This window comes from Capricornis sumatraensis, chromosome 14 (assembly GCF_032405125.1).
Source record: "Capricornis sumatraensis isolate serow.1 chromosome 14, serow.2, whole genome shotgun sequence".
In the NCBI taxonomy this organism is placed as follows: domain Eukaryota; kingdom Metazoa; phylum Chordata; class Mammalia; order Artiodactyla; family Bovidae; genus Capricornis; species Capricornis sumatraensis.
Window position 1 is genome coordinate 84,330,092 of NC_091082.1, and position 23,201 is coordinate 84,353,292.

The following is a 23,201-nucleotide window of genomic DNA, read 5'->3' on the forward strand; positions in this document are numbered from 1 at the left end:
GGGGAAGCAGAGAGGGAGGTTACGAGCAATTTATTTCTCCTCTTGAAACAGCTGAACCGATCCATTCAGAAAAAATGGGTGCCATTCCAGGCTCTGGGTACGTAGCCTGAACAAGGCAAGCCCTCCTCTTGATGGTTCTCACCTTGCGGTGGGAGGAAATAAATAGATGAATAACAGACGAAGAACCAACAGGGTTTGTTAGCCTGCACATGGAGTGACCAGCAGGGGGAGTATTTTAGAAATGGCACAGCCCCTGCCAGGAGGTGGCATCTGAACGCGGATGAGAGGGTACAGAGAGGCCCAGGGAGTGACATCCCAGGCTGACCGGGGGCGGTTCAGATAAGGGGCTGCAGCAGGGCGGGCGCTTCTGCAGGTTTGCGGGATGGGGGCCTCAGCCACACGTGGGAGTGGCTCGCCCCTTCCTCCAAGCTCAGGGGCCAGCCCTGCAGCTGGCATGAGGACCCAGCCGTGACCTTCCCCTGTCCTCGCAGTCAGCACGCCCAGTGTGGTCTGCTCTCCTCGGGGGCTCCCCTGTGCTGACCGCCTCTTCTGTGGCTCTGCGACGGCCCCGCAGCACGTGCTTCACAGAGCTGAGCAGTCTAACGTCTTTTTGCTCGCCAGCCCGGCGCGCGCCAGGCTGTGTGTGCTCTGAGCTCAGGGTGCTTTGGTTTGTGTCCGCTTCCCCTTTCCTTTTCTCCATGGACTTAGCTAAGTCAGGTCTTCATTTAGTGCTTTTGAATGCAGTTCGACAGAGGGTGTGGCTGGGATACTCCTCGTTGGAATATGTATGTCCCCATATATAAACTTCACTCTGTTCTTTCCTGTTGTTTACCAACTGTACAGATGTAAGACTTGTTGGAAAATGAGTTGTGTGTGTGTGTGTGTATATCTAATTTTATGAGGAGGGCACGTCTCCCCCTTGAGTCAAGCTCTCTGGATAAGGGGCTCCCAGATTTCCCGATAGTGCGCTCCTGCCCCCCACACCCCAGCTGCACCATGACCCCACGGAAACCTCACTGCACAAAACTGAAGTGGAAATTCCCTGTTACAACCGTGGTTCCTCCTGATACAGTCTCTTCTATTTTGTGTTACTAAAAATAATGCTATTTGCAATCCAGTAAATTGATTTCACAACTCATTAATGGGTTATAACCTGCAATTTGGAAAACACTAGTCTGTGTTTACAGTACTTCCGTGCTGTTCCATTTACTTGAGGACCGAGTCCTGTTTTTCTGGCTCCTGTTAGGCAGTCTGCTGGCCGGGCCAGTTCGGGTGGTCAGACAGGACTCAGTCATTCACGGAGCTGCTGGTGCTTGTGAGGGCGGGACTCACGTATTTGACTGTCCTGCTCACTTCACAGTCTTTGGGCTCCCTGAGGCCCGGGGTTAGGCGCGAGTCGTGGGTGCAAACTCTTCGCCTTCCAGAGTCCAGGCGCCTGAGGCCCAGGGGTGGGCGGGCTGTGCACGCAGGAGGCAGTGAGGTGCTCCCCTGCCCGGCCTGCGGGCGCGCTGCATCGGGGCCTGGTGGCATGGCCCTGACGCTGCCGGGTCCCGGACTCGCCCCTCACCTCCACCTGCGGTCACCTTATCCCACTCTGCACGCAGCTGAGGAGCCTCAGGGGGAGCACTGTTTGTGCCTGCCCTGCACTTGCCTGTTCTCCGTGCCCAAGCCTCAGAAGCAAGCAGGATCCGGAGGTCTTTCTGTGTATCCTCATGTCGACCCGCAGCTGGGGCTGACATTTCCAGGGAAGCACCCCTTCGAGACTGGAAACTAAAACCTGTGAAGTAGGAACATGGCAGTCAAGGTGTGCATTTTCTCTTGTCACCTTGGATTATTTTAAAATAATCCAAATATATGATTTAAAAAAATATATGATTATTATTCAAGCCATATCGAACTACCCGTCTTTCCTGTGATACTGACCCAGAGGAGTCCTCTTTTGCTCCTCAGTACCAGCAGCCATTGTGGCAGTGAAGATGGGCACAGCAGTTTGATATTTGCAAGCAGTTTGAAGGCGCCTCTTCTCCTCTGTCCCGTCACGTAGTGTGGGGGTCGGGTGGCGATCCCTGAGCTCACTCTATTTAATAATGAATCTGCTGCCCCTGACACACCACCCCCTAGAATTCCTGATCCTTATCGTGTTTTTGTTTTTTCCTGTTTTTCTTAGACTTCTTACCTTGGAACACGGTGTGTGACTCACTCAGTATGCCTAGTCCTTTCCTTCTTCCTCCCTCACCCCATGTATCTTCATGAGGACCGGGGTCTCCGTGGTTTGGGTTCGTACCTCCTGTGTCCCAAGTGTATAGTAGAGGACATATGCTCAGTACCTCCTGAGTGAATGAATTAGAGGCGGGCTGGGCATCAGAGGGTGGATTTAACTAAATCCGTCACAGAGCACAGGTTAGAGCATGCTGTGGGAAGCAACAGCAGTCAGCACTGAAGCATATTATTTCTGTGGTTATCCAGAGTCCACTGTGGGCCCAGGCAGCCGCCCTGCCTCCACATGGTCACTTGGCATCTCAGGGGTTTCCGTCTTGTATAATCTTCACAAGGGGAAGAGATCACAAAGAATTGACTTACTGGCTCTCAGTTAAATCTTTCTGCTTGAATGTAACACAGGTTGATTCCCATTCATGTTTTATTGGCTAAAACAAGTCTCGTGTCCATGCCCATCTTAATTCCCCTGTGTGTCCAGGAAGAGGAGAACCAGAAGCAGTGAGGACCGTGAGCTAGAGGAAAAACACCTTGGGGTTTTTTTTTTTTTTTTTGGTATGATTTGTCCTCTTTTTCTGCTTGTTTATTTTTGTGACATATTTGTAGCTATTGTACCTGAAGAGTACTTCGCTCTCTCGATGGGATTGTATGGTGGTAGGGAAGGAGGAGGGAACCATACATGGCTTTGGGGCGTGTCCATCATTCTGAATTAGGTGATTCTGAGCAGAGGGATTATTTTAAAATCCAGAATAATTCATGAGAGTCTTGATCCCTGGTGAGTTTTCTCTTATCAGTAAATCTGTGATTTTCCCTCCTAGAAATACTGGACATACACATGATCAGTTCAGTCGCTCAGTCATATCTGACTGTTTGCAACCCCATGGACTACAGGCCTCCCTGTCCATCACCAACTCCTGGAGTTTACTCAAACTCATGTCCATTGAGTTGGTGATGCCATCCAACCATCTCATCCTCTGTCGTCCCCTTCTCCTCCCACCTTCAATCTTTCCCAGCATCAGGGTCTTTTCCAATGAGTCAGTTCTTTGCATCAGGTGGCCAAAGTATTGAAGTTTCAGCTTTAGCATCAGTCCTTCCAATGAATATTCAGGACTGATTTCCTTTAGGATGGACTGGTTGGATCTCCTTGCTATCCAAAGGACTCTAAAGAGTCTTCTCCAACACCACAGTTCAAAAGCATCAATTCTTTGGTGCTCAGCTTTCTTTATAGTCCAGTTCTCACATCCATATATGACTACTGGAAAAAGCATAGCTTTGACTAGATGGACTTTTGTTGGCAAAGTAATATGTTGTCTAGGTTTTTAATGTGCTATCTAGGTTGGTCATAACTTTTCTTCCAAAGAACAGGCATCTTTTCATTTCATGGCTGCAGTCACCATCTGCACTGATTTTGGAGCCCAAAGAAATAAAGTCTGTCACTGTTTCCACTGTTTCCCCATCTATTTGCCATGAAGTGATGGGACCAGATGCCATGATCTTAGTTTTTTGAATTTGGAGTTTTAAGCCAGCGTTTTCACTCTCCTCTTTGATCAAGGGACTCTTTAGTCCTTCTTCACTTTCTGCCATAAGGGTGGTGTCATCTACATATCTCAGGCTATTGATATTTCTCCCAGCAATCTTGATTCCAGCTTGTGCTTCATACACATGATGGGAACCTTATTTTGGCAAATTTAAAACATTTATAATAAAAATTATTTTTACCAAGCTTCAAACATTAACTGTGAACTGAGTTCCATGTAGCATGTGACTTGGTTTCTCTTCTCTGTCTCCAATTCGAGTCTTTAAAGCGGTTGTGATTACCTGGTTTAGGGTCCTTAGCAGTCAGTGAACAACCAGTGTGCTTTTAAATTATACAAGATCATCATTTTATCCTTTCATTTGTCTTATTGTAAAATACTGGCTTCTCCCTCCGTGCCCCACCCCCCCAAAAAAAACCCTCAAAGACCGAACTGATCCCATCCCCAGACTGTCCAGTGAGCTTGCAGAGGTCATGGATGCTTCAGGTCACAAGCTTTTCCGTCTCTCCCAGCGCCTGGCGGGTTCTTGGCCTGCAGCTGACTCAGCACGTGGACTTGGCCCAGGTGGTGTGTGAATCGTTAGCGCATTTGTGTCAGATTCCTATTGCTGCCCTAACAAATTCCCACAAATGTAGTGGCTTAACAGAACTGTACGGCTTTTACAGTTCTGTGGGTCAGAATTCCAGCATTGCTCTCCCTAGGCTGCCATCAAGGCATCTATGGAATTGCTCTTTTCTGGAGTTTAAAGAAGAGACTTCTCCAGGTTGTGGGGAGAAGCCAGGTATTTGGTCTTGCAGGACCAAGGACCCTGTCCCTTTGCCGAGTCACCTGAGCATGCATGTCAGCTCCTAGAAGCAGCCTTTGTGGGCATGACCTCCACCTCCTTGCTCCATCTTCACAGCCAGCATGGCAGGTGTAGACCCTTGCACATGGCATAGACAGTCCCGGGTGGTCTCCGTTTTCAGGTCCATCACCTTCCACCTGCAAAGTTATTTTTCCATGTAACATGATGCACATGGGTGTAACCCCAGGGATGAAGATCTGCCTGCTCCCTGGTTTAGTCCACTTGACAGTCTTCCCCCTAAAGCCCGATGAGGTGACATGGTTTTGGTCAGAAGCTTCAATCGATGTTTATACTACTGAAATTAAGTGCTTTGTTTTTTAGGCAGATGTTTAAGCGTTAAAATTTCACCTTTTTTTTTTTTATTATAGACCTTTATTGGTGATACATGTTTACTTTCAAGGGAGAAAATACCACACTTGTCATAATAAACGTTTCTAGCAACAAAGTTGTTTTCTAGCATTACTATTAATTTATTAGCAGTTCTGTTTTTCTAAATTATTTACAAATTATTTAATTCTCAGGGGGTGTCTCCCCTTTGTACTTTAGAGTACATCATATACTTTAGTGTATATAAGAGATGAAAGTAATTTTAACAAAACTTAGAGAAATTAAACTGCCATGAAATACAACCACATTATGTACTCCAAAGGTATATATAAATAATTAAGAGTAGTTATCTGTTATTCAGGCAAATCCATTTGCACCAAAGTTGCATTTATTATATATAGTGAAGTGTTTCCTGTCTCACTGCTTGTTCTAGTAAAAAGGGGGGGGGGGGGAAGGCTTCATCATGTTCTAATATGGCATTTTACTTGCTTTCTTAATGTCTCCCAGAAGAGCAAAGTGGAGAGTTTTCTTTTTGCTTGTACATGTGTGATTTAGTTATTATATATGCTTGCTGCACCTCCTGAGGATGGAAGGGGTTTTTACAAAGCACTGGCTACAATGCTCTGAGACTGGTCCTCATGCTGGACAAATATCTGAAACCACTTGGGGGCAATTGTGATGTCGTTGTTGTTTGTGGTACAGGATTGTTTGAACTCCTCTTTGCTATTCAGAATGAGACAATGGTTCTCTGATTTTGTGATGTTGCCAGCAGGGTAAACGCATGGCTGCCGTTCAGCCAGCCTCAGAATTTTCACACTGGGGTCTCTTGAGTGTACAATTCATGTTCCCCACACTATTTCTGGGTGTGATACATCCTCCGATTGCAACTTAGAAAATTAGTGTTCTTAAACCAGGCATGAAAGCAGTTTCATTTCTGGTGCCAAGTGCCACCTGTGGTCACTTGCCTGTTATTCCCACACCTTCCCTAGCACCTCTCTGTGGGCTTTCCTTGGCTGGTCTCCCTCCAGTTCAGTGTGGATGGAGCCGTAAAGACAGCCTATGCTTGGTCAGTATTGAAGGCTACTTGCACTGGTTTATTTTTAACTTTCAGTCCTTTCTTGACTTAAATCATCACACTGGAAGGAAGCTGTTATCTAATTGTAAACTGTGCATGGTTAACCTCTCAACTACCATCACAAGTATTTATTTGAAGCAGAGGAGCTGCAGAGAAGCACTGATCCCTGACCCTCACCTGTGGCCTTTCATGTGTACATGCTGAGACTTGCAGAAGAGTTCTCTGCTTCTTAATTTGGAAAGATTCAGATTTTTTTTCCCCAGTCATGTTTCACAGTGGTCACTTTCAACAAAATAACTGTTAAAATGCAATGGACAGGACGACCTGGCTGGATTCTAGGTCCGTACCTTACTGGCTTTGTCACCTTTGGCAGATTACCTGACTTCCTTATTTGTCTTCTCTACAAGATAATAGTGGGAATATCTCATGAAATGGACCTCATTTCTCTAGCCAGTGAGCCCTACGAGGGGCTTGGCCTGCTTTTTTCTGTCTCGCCAGCACCCTGAACATTGCAGGGGGGCTTGATAAACATTGTTGAAAGCTCAGCAAGATAATACATGTGATCCATTTAACACAGTGCCTGGACAGAGAAACAGTAACTGTAAAATTATCTGGGTTTTAAATGCTATCAGTTACACTGTAAAGAAGAAAAATTTATTTAATAAATGTCTTTCATAGAAGAAATGTTGATCTACTACTGAGACATTCTGTACTGACATGAGATAATACTCCAAATTAAGTAAATTTGGCCTCTCTCCATGAAGTCTGCCAACATAATTTCTGGGTTGACATACGAGTATGAAGGAAAAAATGAAAGTTAATTCCTATTCCCTGAAGTTGTGTGTGTGGGAGGGTGCGCATGCATGTTTAAATCAGATTGATGTTTAAGATGAGTTGTGTCCTTTCAGTTTTCCCAACAAGGAATGTTCAAAGCTTTCTTTTCTGCAGTTTATTCTAAGAAGCAACATTTCTAAACTGACTTTACTTGTTTGTACCCTACTTAGCTGTCCTAGGTGATAGTTTAAAATAGGAATATATTACTTTTCTCCATGTCACTTTTCCTGTGGGCATTTGTAGGGTTTTTAAGAGTGCTACAGAATTTAGAGCAAAGGGATCTCAGAAATGAGCTCATCTTCCTCATCACTGCATCTTACAGATGAGGTGAGTAGAAAGAGAACTTTAGAGGTCCTGGCTAGCTCGTGGCAAAGGTGTGAAACGAATTTCCTGACCTCTGGTTTTTCCTTCCCTCCCTTAAACAAAACAGAAAAATAGCAGCCCAGATCTAACCGTATAATAAGACGTTTCAGTGGTTCCATCATTTTTTCTCATTCAAGTCTTTGGAGCAATGGCAGTGCTAAATGTTTAGCTAAACTATTGGGAAAATTCTGTATATAACTTATTCTGATGAAATGTAAGTTATTAACTATTTTAGTCATATATTCTGTAATAGTTTAACAGAATTCTTTGGCTCTCAACATATTGTAGAACTTGTGAGCATTAGTCCTCATTTGTACAGGGATACATTTTCGAACGTATTTATTGTTAATAGAGTGCTTTCCGTGTACAACTCTTCTCATATAGCTAGAATAAGTCAATTAACATAATGAAAACTTTTAAAATATATATATTTGAATGACTTACTATGTTGTAAAGAAAGGTCAGATAGCATTTTCATTTCTTTAACAATTTTTGTCTGGTCTCGGCCTTTCCGTCTTTTATGGTGGTGTCATCCGTTCCTCACTTCTCACGTCGGGAGGCTGAAATGACCCAAGTACGTGCTGTGGTGACTTCCCTTCCCGTGGCGCGGGCGCCCCCGCGGTGGAAGGACAGTGCGCCGTCCCGCCCTCCGAGGCTCCTCCGCGCTCAGCGTGTCGCGGGGGCGCTGGAGCGTCCCCTCACGTCCCTCCGCACCTCCCCCTTGGACAGCTGTCAGGGAGTCTCCCTCCCCACATGCTGGAGGCAGCAGAGCTGTCGGGATTTTTTTTTAAGAAGGGTTTTAAGGAAATAATCATATATTCATTAAGTTTGAAACATGGAGATTCAACGCATCTCACCTTCTCCTAGTGCTTGAATTCTGCGGGCTCCCTGTCAGGTGGAGGGGGCGAGGGTGGGTCCTTGCTGGGCAGGGACCCCGCCTGTGCCCAGGTCGGTGTCAGACAGGGCGCCTGGCGGAGAGCAGCGCCCCCCTCTCGGCGCTGGGTGCGCCCGTGGCACCTTCCTCCTCACTGCCGACGTCGCCCCGGTCCTGAGGGGTCGCTCAGCGAGGCGGGTGGCCCGCTCAGATTTCCGCTGAGATGGGGGCAGGACACAGAACGGACGGAGGCGGCGTCCTGGGGAGGTGCGGTTCTCCCGGTCGCTGATAGGCGGAGTTGGCTCCTTCCGACGCGCGGGAGGACCGGCGTCGAGTGGAAGCCGCGGCGGGCTGCGGGCTAACGGTTGCCCGTGACCCCCCGCAGCGCCCCGGAAGCGACTCCTCTGTGCCTGGAGCTCTTCGCCGTCTCAGGTGCAGTGTCCTGGAGCCCTTGCCGTCGTCCGGCCTCCCTGCTCCTGGCCGTGTGGGCCGGCGGCGGCGCGTGGCCCCGTGCGGCGGTCCAGGGGTGATGCCAGGGCAAAGGCCAGCGTTTCTGCACCCATCCTGCACATTCACCTCAGACCCCTGCGGTATCAGCAGGTTTCCCTGGGCTAATCACCTTCGCTTCTGGTAAACCCTGAACCTTCACGCCTCAGTGTTTTCCGTCGCCTGCCCCCGTGGATTCCGGGGAGCCCGTCTCTGCGGGTCACGGCCCTCCACCCCGGGCCCGGGAGCTGAGGCACAGCCGCTTGTTACCCGAGCCGCACCCGCCGCCTCCGTCGACCGCGCGCGTCCAGTCAGCACCGTCGGTGTCGCTGCTGAAGACGACGGGCGAGAGGGCTCGCGGCTCCCGGAGGCGCGGAGCGAGTGCGTGTCCGGCTCTAGGATAGTGCACGTTCTTCACACCTAGCCGTTTCCACAGGCTGTCTGCCTTTTCTCCTCCCGATGGGAATCGGCAAATTTACTCGTCTTCGCAGGAAATGCTGCAATTAAATCATTGACGTCTGCCTTTGACAGCATCCAAATGTGTCACTTTATTTCAGTGCCTTTTATCCTCCTGTTTGCACACTCCTTTTTTCATGTCCTCATTTTTATGAATACCTCCCCTTCCATCCATTCTGATTAGGGCCATCCATTAGTAGGAAAAAGGGGTTTCAGTGTCACTAGGATTTCCTCTGCAGGGATGGTTCCGTGGTGTTTTCCCTTTTTAGCCCAGAGTCGTTTCCGCTCACAGCCCGTGTAACGCCGTCCTTGTGGAGGAGGATGTGTTTGAGCACGGCGCCTTGACTTTGTTGGGTCCACCCTTGTTGCCTCTGCCCGAACACCCCTGTTGAGCATCCCGAGTTACACTCACGAGATTCACTGTGAACTCCTAGAGAGTTCTTAAAAATTGGTGCAAGAGGGAGAAAGCTTTTCTCTGGGAGTAGCAGCACAGTTTGGTAGCTGTTGCCTCAAGCAAGTAAGATTTCTAAATTTTGTTCTCAAACTTCGATTTTCTATTTGGCAAAAAGCCTTAGGCAAAATGAGGGTGAAATAATAGCCATCTAAGTTTGAGATTTAAGATTCTCCCTTCAAAATTTACTTAAATGTTTCTGCCCTTGAAAATATAATGTGAATGTCTTACTTAAGACATTTAATAAACATTAAATATATTAAAAAGAAAGTATTCAAAACAAGCTAACATCGAAACAAACCCCAAATTATCCAGGGCACCTTGTGTCTATAAAGGTCTCAGTAGTAACAGGCTGAGACATTCTTCCAGAGATGTCAGTGGCTTTTCACATATGTTATTATATAGCCCTTTGATATACAAAATTCTGTTTTATTCTTTCTAAAGTGGGAGTTAAGTAAGGTACTGAAGGTTGGTGACTATATTATTTGTAATTTTAAGAGTCACAACAGTATTCTAAGGGATGTTTCTGTAAAAGTTGCTAGGTATGCTTTATACACACTACACCAATTGTTGTCTATTACTATCTATTTTAAAATCACTATATTGTCATGCTTATTTGGGACATACAAGCCATGTTAAAAATTAAGAAATGAAACCAGTGTGAGCCACTTAGTAGATTTTGTTAGAATTCCTAAGACTCTACCTGAATTAAAGAAAATCAAGTAGCACTCATCGCCCCCGTTTTAATGTGGGGCAGATGCGAATGTGCTATTCAGGATCAGAGAGAAAAGAGGAAATGTAAACGTTCTGGAGTATGCCCCAGAATAGTTTTCTGATCTTAATCAATTATTTTGATGACATTTTAATCTAAAATTTTGGATGTAATTTCTTAGCACAGCTGCATCTTCATTTTTACCCTCCTCTTGTTCTGTCTGGTTTCTTTCTGCAGTGGGTACACCTTATTACATGTCTCCAGAGAGGATACACGAAAATGGGTACAACTTCAAGTCTGACATCTGGTCCCTTGGCTGTCTACTGTATGAGGTAGGTAATGCTGATAAATTCCATACACTGAAGTGCTTTTACTTACTGGAATGTGTTTCCCCTGTCCTTTTAGTATATAGTTATTTTTTTTCTAGGTGATGTTTAAGAATTAGCTTTTTAATTATGAGGAAGTTAATTCACTGACTTAGTAACTGGTTTTATAATGTAGTTTAGTAACTACACATTTCTACACATTTATTTTCTCTAAATTGTTTCCTTTTGATCAGAGTTTAATTTCTTAAATTTTTTATGTTAATATAATGTTGCTCCATAATCTTACTTATAAAAATATACATTTGAACATCTATTTAAAAAAAACAACTTGCCCATGCATAGCTGGAGAGAGAACAATGGAATGGATTTAAAATATGAGAGCATGGTAAATATCTTTATCAATTTTTTTTTAACTTTTATGTAGAGTAATTCAGCTTTCAGGATAGTTTATAAAGAGAAAATTCTAGGTTACCAATTAGTTTAGTTTCTGCGAGTAACACTTTGTACTGGTAAAGCTTGGTGAAAATTCTCTCAACTGTTCTGCTGGTGATAATTTATCAAGGAAAGATGGAATTATGTAGACAGGTCCTCTAGCAAATATTGCAGTGTGACAGTTTGGGTGAATAGAAGAAAGCACGCTATGAACACGTTTTATACTCATTATAGAGTAATGGTGTCAGAGAAGGCTTAAGCTAGGGACTTCCTTAATTGAATGGTAATTTTCTTCGGAATGTGGGCTTCTAGTCAGTGCTGTTCACTAAACATTAGCCTACATCTTGGTAACTCTTTTAATAAAATGAGATGAAGGAAAATAATACATGGAATCCTTTTCATATTTTAAGAAATAGAAAGGAAGTCTAAAGTGGATAGATAGAAACCAGTGTATTTGTTACTATTTTCTGTCTCCTGTCTTTCGGCTTAAATAAAATATGATGAGATCATGTATTTTAATTGTTCCACCTTTACTTGGAAGTAGAGCATCAGAAGGTTTTTGAAAATGTGTGTCATAATCTTTAATTATTGTTTACAGATTGAAGGTCAGACTTCCTTAATGTAAGGAACATGAGATTATTGTGTTCTTCCTACTAAAATAACAACCACTTAGGAGCTTTTAAATGTTCTTAAATAATATTCCTGGGATAATTTTTTTTAAGAAAAGTTATGAATTAGTGATAGTATAAAATACATGTTTGTTTGTATTCACTGTTCACATGAGATTAAAAGAGGTTTATGCTCAGTAATATTATATTCTGTTAATAATTTGGTACAGTATTGCACTGATTTGACTATGTTGTTATTGTAAAATTTAAAAGGCACTTTGTACATTTTAAAATATTTTATACCTATTTAGGCAACCTTAGATTCTTTCAGGCCATAGTCGAATAAGTTATCAAAGCAACATTTTCCCTTTATATACCTCAAAGTAAACTGCAAATTGGTTTCCAATAAGGAGAGTAAATTTAGCAATGAAAAAGAAAAAGTTCAGTTGTTATTTGAGAAGTCTGCATAATTCTTTTAGGACCAGAAGATTTCCATGTCAGAACTGAAATAATCCTTCACATTATGAATTTGCCTTTGAGAGGCAGCGTCCCATTTTTATGTATACTTGAAATGATCACCAAAATAAAAATTATTTCTTTGGATGTTCCTACATTCATGCGTATTATGTGTTGGGAATGATTTTGAGTGAAAGCATTTAATATGTTGACATTAGTTTTCAGCTCAGAGCATTTTCCCAGTTGTTCCATGCAAGTCATTGGGAAGAACTAGAATTTTTTCTAAGGATTTAATTTACTTTGATGTTGTATCTCTTTCTAATATAATGTCAATAAAAATGCCCAGAAGTTTATCTTTAAGAAAACTGGTCATAGCATCTCCTAGACATTTTATTGTATCCCACTAAGAATTTACCATTCACAACGAAGGAGTGGGAACCCTTTTTTGAAAATGTAATTTAAACTCAGCAAATTAGACTTTCAAATATTCCTGAAACACACACACAAAACACACACACACACACACACACACACACGCACACACAAAACTGGCAGTACAGTTTTAATTGATATGCAACAAAGTAGACTTTACTAATTAAAATCAAGATGCTGTGCTTTTGCTACACGGACCTTTACATGGAAAAGTAGGTTTTACACACTTCCTTTATTGTTCAGTGCAGCAATCGCATCCTTCCAGGGTTGTAGGTTGGTGGCTTACAGTTCAAAAAAAAGAGAGAGCTGCCACCAGCCCCGAAGACAGACAGTGGGCTCTCGTCCCTCCGACACCCCCAGAATACTAATCAGGGAAGTCGGACCCTGGAGGTCAGGGAGCAAGTCAATCATTCTAGCGATCGTCTCAGTGTGGAGGATCAAATTAGCCTGAAAAATTCAGCTGCTGGGAGGAGAGGGCGAGCAGCTGTCAGGGGCAGCATCGAGATGCACTAATGAACCAGATGAATAGTGCAAAAGCTTGAAAATAAAAACAGGACAGTTGACATTTTTCATCTGTCAAAGCAGGAGATGCATGAAAATATACTATTCCTGTTTAACTCCTTAGGGGACGTTCAGGTTTTTTTTTTTTTTTTTTTTTTTTAACACTGCAGTATTGAGACAAAAGTACCGTAATGAGCTCTTGGCACGTGATAACGAACACACGTACATTTACTTAGGGTTTTTGCAAACACAAGGAGACAATAGTTTACACACAGTCTATTTTCTTAAGGGGGCATCTTAAAAGATTCTGTTTTATCACAGAGTGTCCTCGTATCTTAACAGAAGACGTGATTATTATTGTAACTGCTCTTCTGGAAATGTCCTCTCGGATGGAGCATTTTACACATTTAGGGACACACACCTGGTTTGGGGATTTCTCGTGGTGGGGAACACCTCTTCCAAAGATGATTTGGCAGGAGCTGCAGTGAAGAGCTGGCAGGCGGCCCTGCGGGCCCACATCCCCCAGCCCCACGGTCCAGGCCGGGAAGGAGTTAAGCTCTGCTGCAGCTCCGACAGATGAGAGCCATTTTCAGCTCGTCCCATCCCCGCTGACGCCCACCAAGGAGCCCTGCTCGGCCCAGCGTGTTGCATGCACGCCCGGCCTGTCTGGGGAATGTACACATTGTCCTTCCAAAATCAAACTTATTAGCACATGTAGAAAAGGGTGACTGACTTGGGGGCAGCCTTGCACTCCGTGTTGTAGTCGTGCTGCCTCGGTTCAGAGATTTAGGAGGTTTGAACAGGAGGTGAACATCCTCAATTGAATCTTGAGTTTGTAACCCTGCTTACCGCAGTCCTTGCTCGCACTTGAAATGTCAGGTTAGAACCTGGTCTTAAAGTTAAATTTGATAATGTCTTTTTTAAAGTCATTCATTCTTTGAGTGTTTTTTCCCCCCCTGCATAGAAATCCCATTTGGATGCCTTGAATCAGTGGCTACGACTCCTAGGGCTTTCGAGCACCTTTAGTGTTTCCGAAACATCGTCACAATAGAAAGGAGTTCTGATTCACTGTGAACTAGTTTGAGTATCAGAACATTCAGATTGAGAAGACATTTTTTAATTTCAGAATAGCCTTTTCCTGCAGAGATTGTCGTGAGAGATAAAATGCTATGTGTACCGGTCCCTGAACCATTGCTGGATTCTACTGCGGTTTTAGCTCGTTTCATTTCTGTTGTATTTTAACCACTGAATGTTTGATATTATACCATTCATGTCTGTCTGGTCATGAGAGAGACTAGCTGTTCCTACTGCACTGCATTTACAAAGAGCCCTAAGTTATATTATTTTTGTAACACTATTTAATGCTGCATAGGTGTGTGGGGGTGTATATATGTAGTTCTATGCTAACCATATCTCCCTTCCTGGAAAGTTTCAATGTTAAAAATAATAACCAGAAATTGAAGAAAGAATTGAACTAATTCTCTGGAAAGGATGTTCATGAAACGCCAAATGCCTGGAGAACTTTATTTAAAATGTTTGCAATTATCCCCTCCCCTCCAGTGTCATATGCTCGATGAAACCTCCTTTAAAGTTAACATGTAAGTGTATCAGTTTCATTGGGAGCGTTTTGCAGATGGCCGCGTTACAGAGTCCTTTCTATGGCGACAAGATGAACCTGTACTCGCTGTGTAAGAAGATAGAGCAGTGTGACTACCCGCCTCTCCCGTCAGACCACTATTCAGAGGAAGTAAGTCATCTTTCAGTTGGTGTGTCCACATTGTTCGTTTTGGTAATGCTTGCATTTTATTTTGGGCCCTTCTCTATTCCATGATGCACATGCTGAGTGTAGGTGGCAGAGAGAACACCTTCATTCCGCTTTCGTTCCCTCGGAGGCTTGGCTGTTAAAGAGTTGCCCACAGTTCATCCATCACGTGGAGAGGAACCCCACACCGCCTGCGGTCTCACAGTGGGTGTAATGGAGCAGTGGCTGACTTCACCGCCTCCTGGACACGGCGCCCAGGCTCTGGGTGACCAGCACGTCCAGTGTCCCTCCCCATGCCCACGGACTCAGAGCAGCTATGACCCCTCTTCTGACAGAACCTCCCTCCTGCCCATGTTTTCCCAGAATGGAAGCAAACATCTCTCAGCTGCATCTCTCTCAGCCCTGTTCCTTGCTCTTTTTATTCTCACCAGGCCCGTCCCATAACCACCTCCCCACTGCAGTCATATTCCTATGGGAAATGTTTGAGGTCAACTGAAAGTGTTAGCAGACGTTGCCCAGTGAAGATCTGAGCGTGGGTCCTTGCTTGCTTTGGGAGCCCACTGAAATGAGTTGTTTGGCCTCCACCCAACATCCAGTGTTCCCCTGAACAAAACATCTCCCATTTTTGCCTAATGCATCATGATTTTACCAGTATTTGAGGAGATACTGTAGAATAGCAGTGTCTCAGGTTAACTAATGTGTTCTCATAACCCTTTGGACAGCTCATGGGGGACCCACCCAGAGAAACCACAGTGTCAAGGACCTGCTCATGGGCAGCAGGGGTTCTGCCCAAGGAAAACGGAAAGGGGCAAAGGGAAAAAAATGAAGCAATTACAGTGTTCACCTTTCAGCTGGTCTTGTCACTCTATTTCAAAATGAATGCAGTTGGTTCTAGTTTTATATAAGGAAGATTGAGTCCATGTAACTTGAATAATAAAATCTCTCTAAAGAATTTTTACCATATGGGAAAAGCACTCATGGTCCTAGGATGTTGAAAGTACTTTTTTTCCCTAATCGTTTTGATACTGATAATCAGTGACGCTTGGATTTTTTTTGTTTCACAGCACTTGTGTTCAGGTGCTTAGAATAAACTCTTACAAGACAGCCCCGGTAATTTTAGAAGCATTATCTTTATTTGATGTTAATGCTGTTATTATGTTAGCCATTTTTAATTAGTATTTTGGGTGTGGAATATAAATACAGCATTGCACAAAACCGGCTCCAGCACTCTCGGCCCACAAACGCGGGAGGGTGTGAACAGCCGTGCAGAATGATGGCGCGGGTGTCAGGGGCCGCTCTTTGTTGTGTCATTCACGCTGTCTCCTCTCTTCCACGAAGCGCATGAATATTTCACGTATCTGCATTCTCATCCGCTATTCCTCTTGACTAATTTTCAGACCGTCTGCATTTGCATTTCACATGGTAGCTGATGAGGAGATGCCCGCGCAGCAGCGGAGCCTCAGCAGGCGGTTACCATGGCGACCTCCAGCCGGATTTTAATGATGATGCCACTGGTGGTTCGTTGAAGTCGGCCTGCCTGCAGGGCTACTTCACTGCAGCTAAGTGTGAAGTTGGATTCGCGGGTTCTCAGCCAAGGGGCACATATCAAAGTCTGGCCCAGACAGAAGAAGGTCTCACAGTTGGGAAAGGAAAAGAGATTCCACTTTTTACTTCCCTCCATATAGTTTACCAGTCCTGAAACGAGGTATAAAGCAAAACACGTTATATGATGTACTCACCAAAAGAAGCTAGTATGGGCCCTCAGATTGGTAAATTCTGTGGCTGCACAGCAATAAAATAGAAAGCTGTAGTACGCAGGTAAACAGGGAAACTAATTCTTATGGAAGAAATGAGCTAAAAAAAATATAGACTAATGATCTTACTTTAATCTGTTCCATTATGTAGAGAAGTTCCCAGAACAAGAGCTTTGAAATGCAGATGTGCTAATAAATATTTTCTCTCCATAAGCAGGAACTCGGTTTGTTTGGAAGATAATTATTCAGAGTTTATGGTAGCAAAAAACCTGAACAGAGGCCATACTGCCATACTTCAACCATATCTTCAATACTCCTTTATATAGTATGCCTTTTAGATCTTTTAAAAGTCTAATTTTTTTTTCTTTTTTAGTATGGCAAAAATTTAGGAAACAGTGAAAAGTGAAATATAAAGTTTTTAAACGGAAAACTTTTAATTAAAAGACCAGTCCATTAGGTGCCAATTTTATAGCTCAGATGGCAACAGACTCTGTATCTGTTTGAAAACTGAAACTTTTAAGCAAAATTAATTTCCTACCAAATACCTGTTTGAAAGCTTACCAGTTTGATTTAGCTACTACTAAATTTTTAAGGCTCCTGCCCGAAGAGGAGATGCACAGGGAACATTTTTGTTCATGAGAATAAAAGCTGTGCCTCCAACCAGCCTCGACTGGTAGGAGTCCTGAGGAGCTCTATGAGGTCTATTTCCAGATACAGGCTTTCCGTGGGGAAGAGCTCAGAGCTTAAGAGCTTGGGATTTTTACATTTCTTATAATCTAAGACATAGATTCACTTACGCATTAGAAACCAAAACTGAGAAGTATTGCTAGTATTCTTTGGAAAAATGAAGTTGTCTGTCAGATCTTTCCTGTTGAACTGTGCTATTGTAATTATGTGCAAATGATTAGGGTTCTTGATTGAAACATCTCAGCTGCACATGACTGATATTTAGAATGTATATTTTAGAGCTCCCTAAAATAATAGCTTTATGACTTTTGGTGATCAGTATTCTTTTCTAGTAGGGATCTCATCCATGTATAATAGGGAATTACTGTACTTAACAATAGAAATATTGGGTTGAAAAGTGGATATTTTCCCTGAACTCTCTCTTAGTTTTAATTAAGTTTAGTATTGTTGGTAATTCAGGAAGATCCCCTGGAGAAGGAAATGGCAACCCACTCCAGTATTCTTGCCTGGAGAATCCCATGGACAGAAGAACCTGGCAGGTTAGTCAGTCCACGGGGTCTCAGAGTCAGGCACAACTTAGCAACTAAACAACAGCAACAAAAATTGTTGGTGATGAAGAAATTAACATCAGTGCAGCAAACAATTTTTGAATACTTACTGTGTCCAGGGAGTCCTGATTCCCCTGGCCCCTCATAGTCTGAACTGGGCTGAGCTGCCCAGACGTTCTGGTCACAGCACCCTCTCTTCTTTCCTGAACTCCACCATGCAGGTTCTACCAAAAGGCCCAGGAATTCCCATCTTGGCTGTGGGTGCTGTTTCCTCTTGTTGACATGCCCCACCCCCTGTGCCTGATCAGGTGAACTCATTCTCTTTAGAACAAAGCCTGGCCGTTGCCTCCCCCTTAAGTCACCCTGCTCCCCTTTCTCCACTTCTCAGGCCCTCTTCCCTTGGCAATCACACTGCTCTATAATTTCTTTTTTTTTTTTCCCTTTGAGGTATAGTTGATTTACAGTATTATGTAAGTTTCAGGTGTACAGCATAGTAAGTCACAATTTCTAAAGGGTATTTGTCTTTCTCTCCTGACTTATTCACGTACCATAATACCCTCCGAGTTTATCTATCTTGTTGCAAATGGCGTATTTTTTACGGCTGAGTCGTATTCCATCACGTATGTGTATCTGGTCTTCATTGCCCGGTGGCTCCACCTCCAGGCCTGTCTAGCTCCTGTGCCTGAAGAGCAGTGACTGCTTTTCATCTGTGTGTCTCTAGGGCCCAGCACACTAAAAAGTAAAAAGGTTCAGTGATTGATCAGTCAATAGAGAAAGTGAGTTAAAGGAATAAATGAGAAAAAGAGTGAATGAACCAATTAATGTCAATGGAATGAGTGAGTGAAAGTTCCTACAGAACCCTCTAGGTAGTAAGGAAGAAATTACTCAAAAGACAGGTCAGGGGTGTGATGTTTCTTTTATTGATACTACCTGCAAGTGATTTTTTTCAATCTTGTAAACAAGCTATATCACATCTAGAATGTCCATATCCATTTACTAGGAAATAAGATGGATTTTTTTCCCCTTCAGCTTCAATGTTTAGTTTCTTTGGGAGACCAATCATCAGAATTATGCATTTTTCACTCTTGTTTACTAAATTATCTCAGGAAAATCTAAGATTAAAAAAATAGTAAATAGTTATATTGAAAATCATTTAGAAAGTGCACACTGGGGTTCTCTATTAAGTTGGTTCTTTTTAATCAATATCTGAAAGTCTGAGCATTAACACCACGCAAAATATATATTTGTCTTTGCTTTTTTTTTTAATTAAAAAATCCTAGCTAGCCTAAATAGAAAAGACACAGGAAAAGTTGGAGAGAATTGTGCCTCAGAGGTTTGGAAGGAAGTTCTGAAAGTTGAGTAAAGAGTTTGCAGATGAAAGTTAAAAATGAAATGGAAAGAATAAGAGTGATCTTGGTCTGAGAAAATAGAGTAGGGAGAAACTGAAGATTTGAAAACAGTACTTGAGTGAAAAAGAAATTTGAGCGCCTGTTAAAATGTGGTAAGATGCTTGAACCATTTTAATGAAGTGAATGGTGTCATGATAACAGTGCCTACTGACCTGAACTGTTAGGCAAATGCTTATCTGTTTACTAGTAGCTTTAAATCTAGTAATATAAGTGACACAGACCTTTGCAGAAGACAGGATTGTAGTTATCTTTTAACTGTATTTTTGAAAGCTTGCTCATTTAGTACCTCTTACTACTTTTAGAGGTTAAAAAAAAAAGAAAATATAATCTTGGAATTAGAATTATTAGAACAGTAGTCATTTTTCACATTATTTAATGCCTCTCTTGTTGTACATTAAGTTTGTTTGTTTTGTGGCTCTATATCTCCAGCCCACAGATAGAAAAATATCTGTTTCTATTAAAACTCAGTTAATGAGACTACTCAAATAATGCAGTTAATCCTTTAAAATACCAACCTAAAAGGTCTAGTAGAGAATGGATGGAGTCTCGTAAATGTTCACCTCCAAAATCATCTTTTCTTTCTTTTTTATTACTTCTTCCATTATGTTTTCTTCCTTCTTAGACACTGTCCCTTTCTTTTCTCCGCCCTCCGCCCCTTTAAGTTAGAGAAACGGAAGGCAGGAGAGGAGGGTTTTTTCCCAGAAACAGCTCAGCAGTACACACTGGACATGTTCTTCCCACCACTTCACTCAGATGAGTAACAATTTCCAGCATCATTTTCATGATTCCTGTTTTAAAAAAAAACTGAAGCAGCATTGTGATTGACGCATTGTGTTCCAGCTGTACAGCAGAGTGATTTAGTAATATGCATGTAATTTTTCAGATTGTTTTCCATTGTTTATTATGTTGTTTTCCATTATATATCTGTGACAAGATATTACGTGTAGTCCCCTGTGCTGTACAGTAAATCCTTGTTGCTTATCTGCTTTATGTGCAATAGTTTATACTTGCTAATCCCAAACTCCTAACTGGCCCCTCCTCCTCTCCCTTTTCCCTCTGGTTCCTGGAAGCTTTTTGTTTTTTGAGGAGCCTCCATACTGTTTTGCATAGTGGCTGCCCCGGCTTACATCCCCACCCACAGTGCAGGGGGGTTCCCTTCTCTTCAGCATTTCTTATCTGTGGACTTTTTGATGATGGCCATTTTAACCAGTGTAAAGTGATACCTCATCATGGCATTTTTCATTATTTTTGAGATTAGATAAGTATTGATTTTTTTTCCCAGAGTATTTACAATATAAGGATTAAAAAGCTTGGTCCTTGATCTGCTTTATTATATATGAATAACAAAATAATAATATATTTTGAGTTGAACTAAACTGACCTCAGATAGTTATAGGTTATTGTAGAGTATAGATATATTTACATGGCTTTAAGTAAAATTGGAATACTGAGGTTTCTTTTTTTTTTTTTATTTCAGCATGTGAAATCACCATTTTCTTTCACCCACATAAGAACTTTGTTGCTAAAGAAAGGTCTGCGGGAAACATTATTCCCGTTTCACACCTGAGTAGACAGGGACCCAGCAGTATCAGAGGGAACCCTAGACTCCAGGGCGCCCTTCCAGCATCCACTGCTTGTGCCAGGGCAAAGGAAGCGCCCGAGGGGGCCTCTCAGGGGTCGCGTATGGTCCCTCCGCCGGCTCCCGGGCGCCTCTGCGTTCCCTGTACCTGCTCTCGCCCTCCGCCTCCTGCCTCCGCGGGGCTCTGCTTCCCTGGGGGTGCCGCAGCTCGCTCAGAACACCCTTCCGCCTGGTAGTGGCTCAGCCAGGTCACACTGAAGGGAAAGAGGGAGGGAATTTTGCAGAAGGGCAGGAATGATGTTTACATATCAGAATATGGAAACGACTGCGTGTTTCAAATAAGGTATCAGAAATACTGATCCATAGCTGTGCTGAACAAAAAACAAAAGTTTTTTTACAGTGTGTTGTAATTTTACTGATGCTTCATTTCCCAAATGGTTATCCTTAAGGAAAGTACCGATTGGAAGCTTTAAAAACCATAACTGGTTTTTTGTTTCAAATCATTTATTTTCGGCTGTGCTGGGTCTTCATTGCACAGGCTGTTCTCCAGTTGCGATGGAGGCGACCCTCCAGGAGCAGTGCCTGGGCTTCTCGCTGCAGCTTCTCCTGTCGCGGAGCGCGGGGACCCCGGAGCGCAGGCTCGGCAGCTGTGGTTTACAGGCCTAGTTGCTCCGCGGCTCTTGGGATCTTCCCGGGCCGGGGGTCAAACCCACGTCTCCTGCATTGGCAGGCGGATTCTTTACCACTGAACCACCAGGGAAGCCCCATAACTGGTGTTTTAAGCAGAAACTTACAAGTAATTTATTTTTATATGTAAAATTCAGAATATGCTTAAAGAGGCTTTTTAAGAAAGTTGCCTCATTAACAAAAAACATGACCTTTGTTTTAGCTCGGAAAAGAGCTACTGTACGTAAGTTTTTTTTTAAGTGTCAGGTACAGATTATTTTTGCATACTTTGAAACTTAAATCTTTGTATTCATTTGATCAGTCTAAATCATTCTATAAGAATATTTAAATGAGACACTATGGCACAAATAATACTTGGAAGTACATCTGTTTTTTCAAATATTTCTCTAGTTCTGATTATTATGTAATCCATGCTAAGTTATATGAGAGTATTTTACTTTATTTCTTAAAAACGTTTTGACTATTCCAGGTCTTAGTTGTGGTGTGCAGGATCTAGTTCCCTGACCAGGGATCAAACCTGGGCCTCCTGCCTGGGGATTGAGGCGGCACTGGGCTACCAGGGGAGCCCCGAGAATATTTTACTTTAAAATGTAGGAGGATATCTAATAATATTAAATATAATCACTAACCGTGCCATTATTTATTGAAGTTAATATTAATTACCTCAGACACTATTAGGAACATTTGATTTTCCTTCCTGAAAATGGTTTTAGGAAGTTTGATAACGCCCATCATTTATAATATCAGTTGACCACCTTCCTTCACTCAAAGTTGCCATGTAAGAGTAGATCTTTAAACTTTGAATGTTTCATTTTTGTTTAAAAAAATATACATATAAGCAGGTCCTTTGTTCACTTATGCTTCTGAAGCGACACTGGGGACTCACTCCTCTAAGACGAATCCAAAGCAGTGCCCTACATTTCACGCATCCTCTGGGATCCTGTGAAACCATTAACTTTCTGTAAGACGCTTCTGTAAGGTTTCAGAAGATGCTGAGTGATCTTTAGTTGCGGGCTGCAGCCATTGCGTCACCTCGTAAGGATTCTGTGTGGGAGGGCTTTCTCCCCTCCCGCAGCCCCCCAAGTCAGTCACTGGTGACACTTTGGCCTACGCATCGAATCTGCCTCCTCATTTTGTATAAACGTCTAAAGCGTCGACAGCCAGTGTGTGTTGATGCATTAGACCCACTTTGGGGGGCTGCAGTGTGTCCTTGGCTCGATGGAAACGGGGTGTCCGGGAGGCAGATGCATCGTAATTGGTCTCAGAGGAACGGGGTTGGGGTCAGCAGCAGCGCCCGGAGCCTGGGTCTGTGTTCCTGTCAGGTGTCGTGTCCCGATCCAAGGCCAGGCTGCACACAGCGCGCTCGTCTTCCCATGACGCGGCTGAGCTCGATGCTTCATCACCCGTCAGTGGGGACCGTCAGCACTCCCCTTTTAATATCTCTGGTACCAACCTATATGCTTTGGTATTTCTTTAGAAACATATCGATCATAGCATTTTCTCTTTTTTATTGAAAATATTCATTTATTTCCATATGACTGATGACTTCATAATCCTTTAGAAATGTCAGAGAATTCATTTTATTTTTCCTTTATATGACTTTTCTCTTTTAAATGTTTGTGTTGCTTTTTAAATTTCCCTTAATCATCTGAATTAAAGTTTTTTCTTCTGATTTCGTAGACTCCTACAAATTCAGATCTTTATTTTTTACCTTATTTTTAGCTTGTTCTATAAAACAGTTTAAAAACAACACAAAGTACATGTTTTTATAAACGTGTAAAGTAATGCAAATTCAACAGTTTTCTTGAGATAATGTAAACTATGAAATGTCTTTACTTACATGAAATGT

The 23,201-nt window shown here is 42.9% G+C and overlaps 1 protein-coding gene across 1 annotated transcript in view; it reads left to right on the forward strand.

Annotated features, from left to right (window-relative positions):
- NEK7 (NIMA related kinase 7) overlaps window positions 1-23,201 on the forward strand; it is an 83,578-nt gene that overhangs the window by 52,327 nt on the left and 8,050 nt on the right. Inside the window, exons 7-8 of the mRNA XM_068985889.1 lie at window positions 10,409-10,503; window positions 14,560-14,673. Coding sequence (XP_068841990.1) covers window positions 10,409-10,503; window positions 14,560-14,673 — 209 coding nt within the window. The remainder of the gene's footprint in view (window positions 1-10,408; window positions 10,504-14,559; window positions 14,674-23,201) is intronic.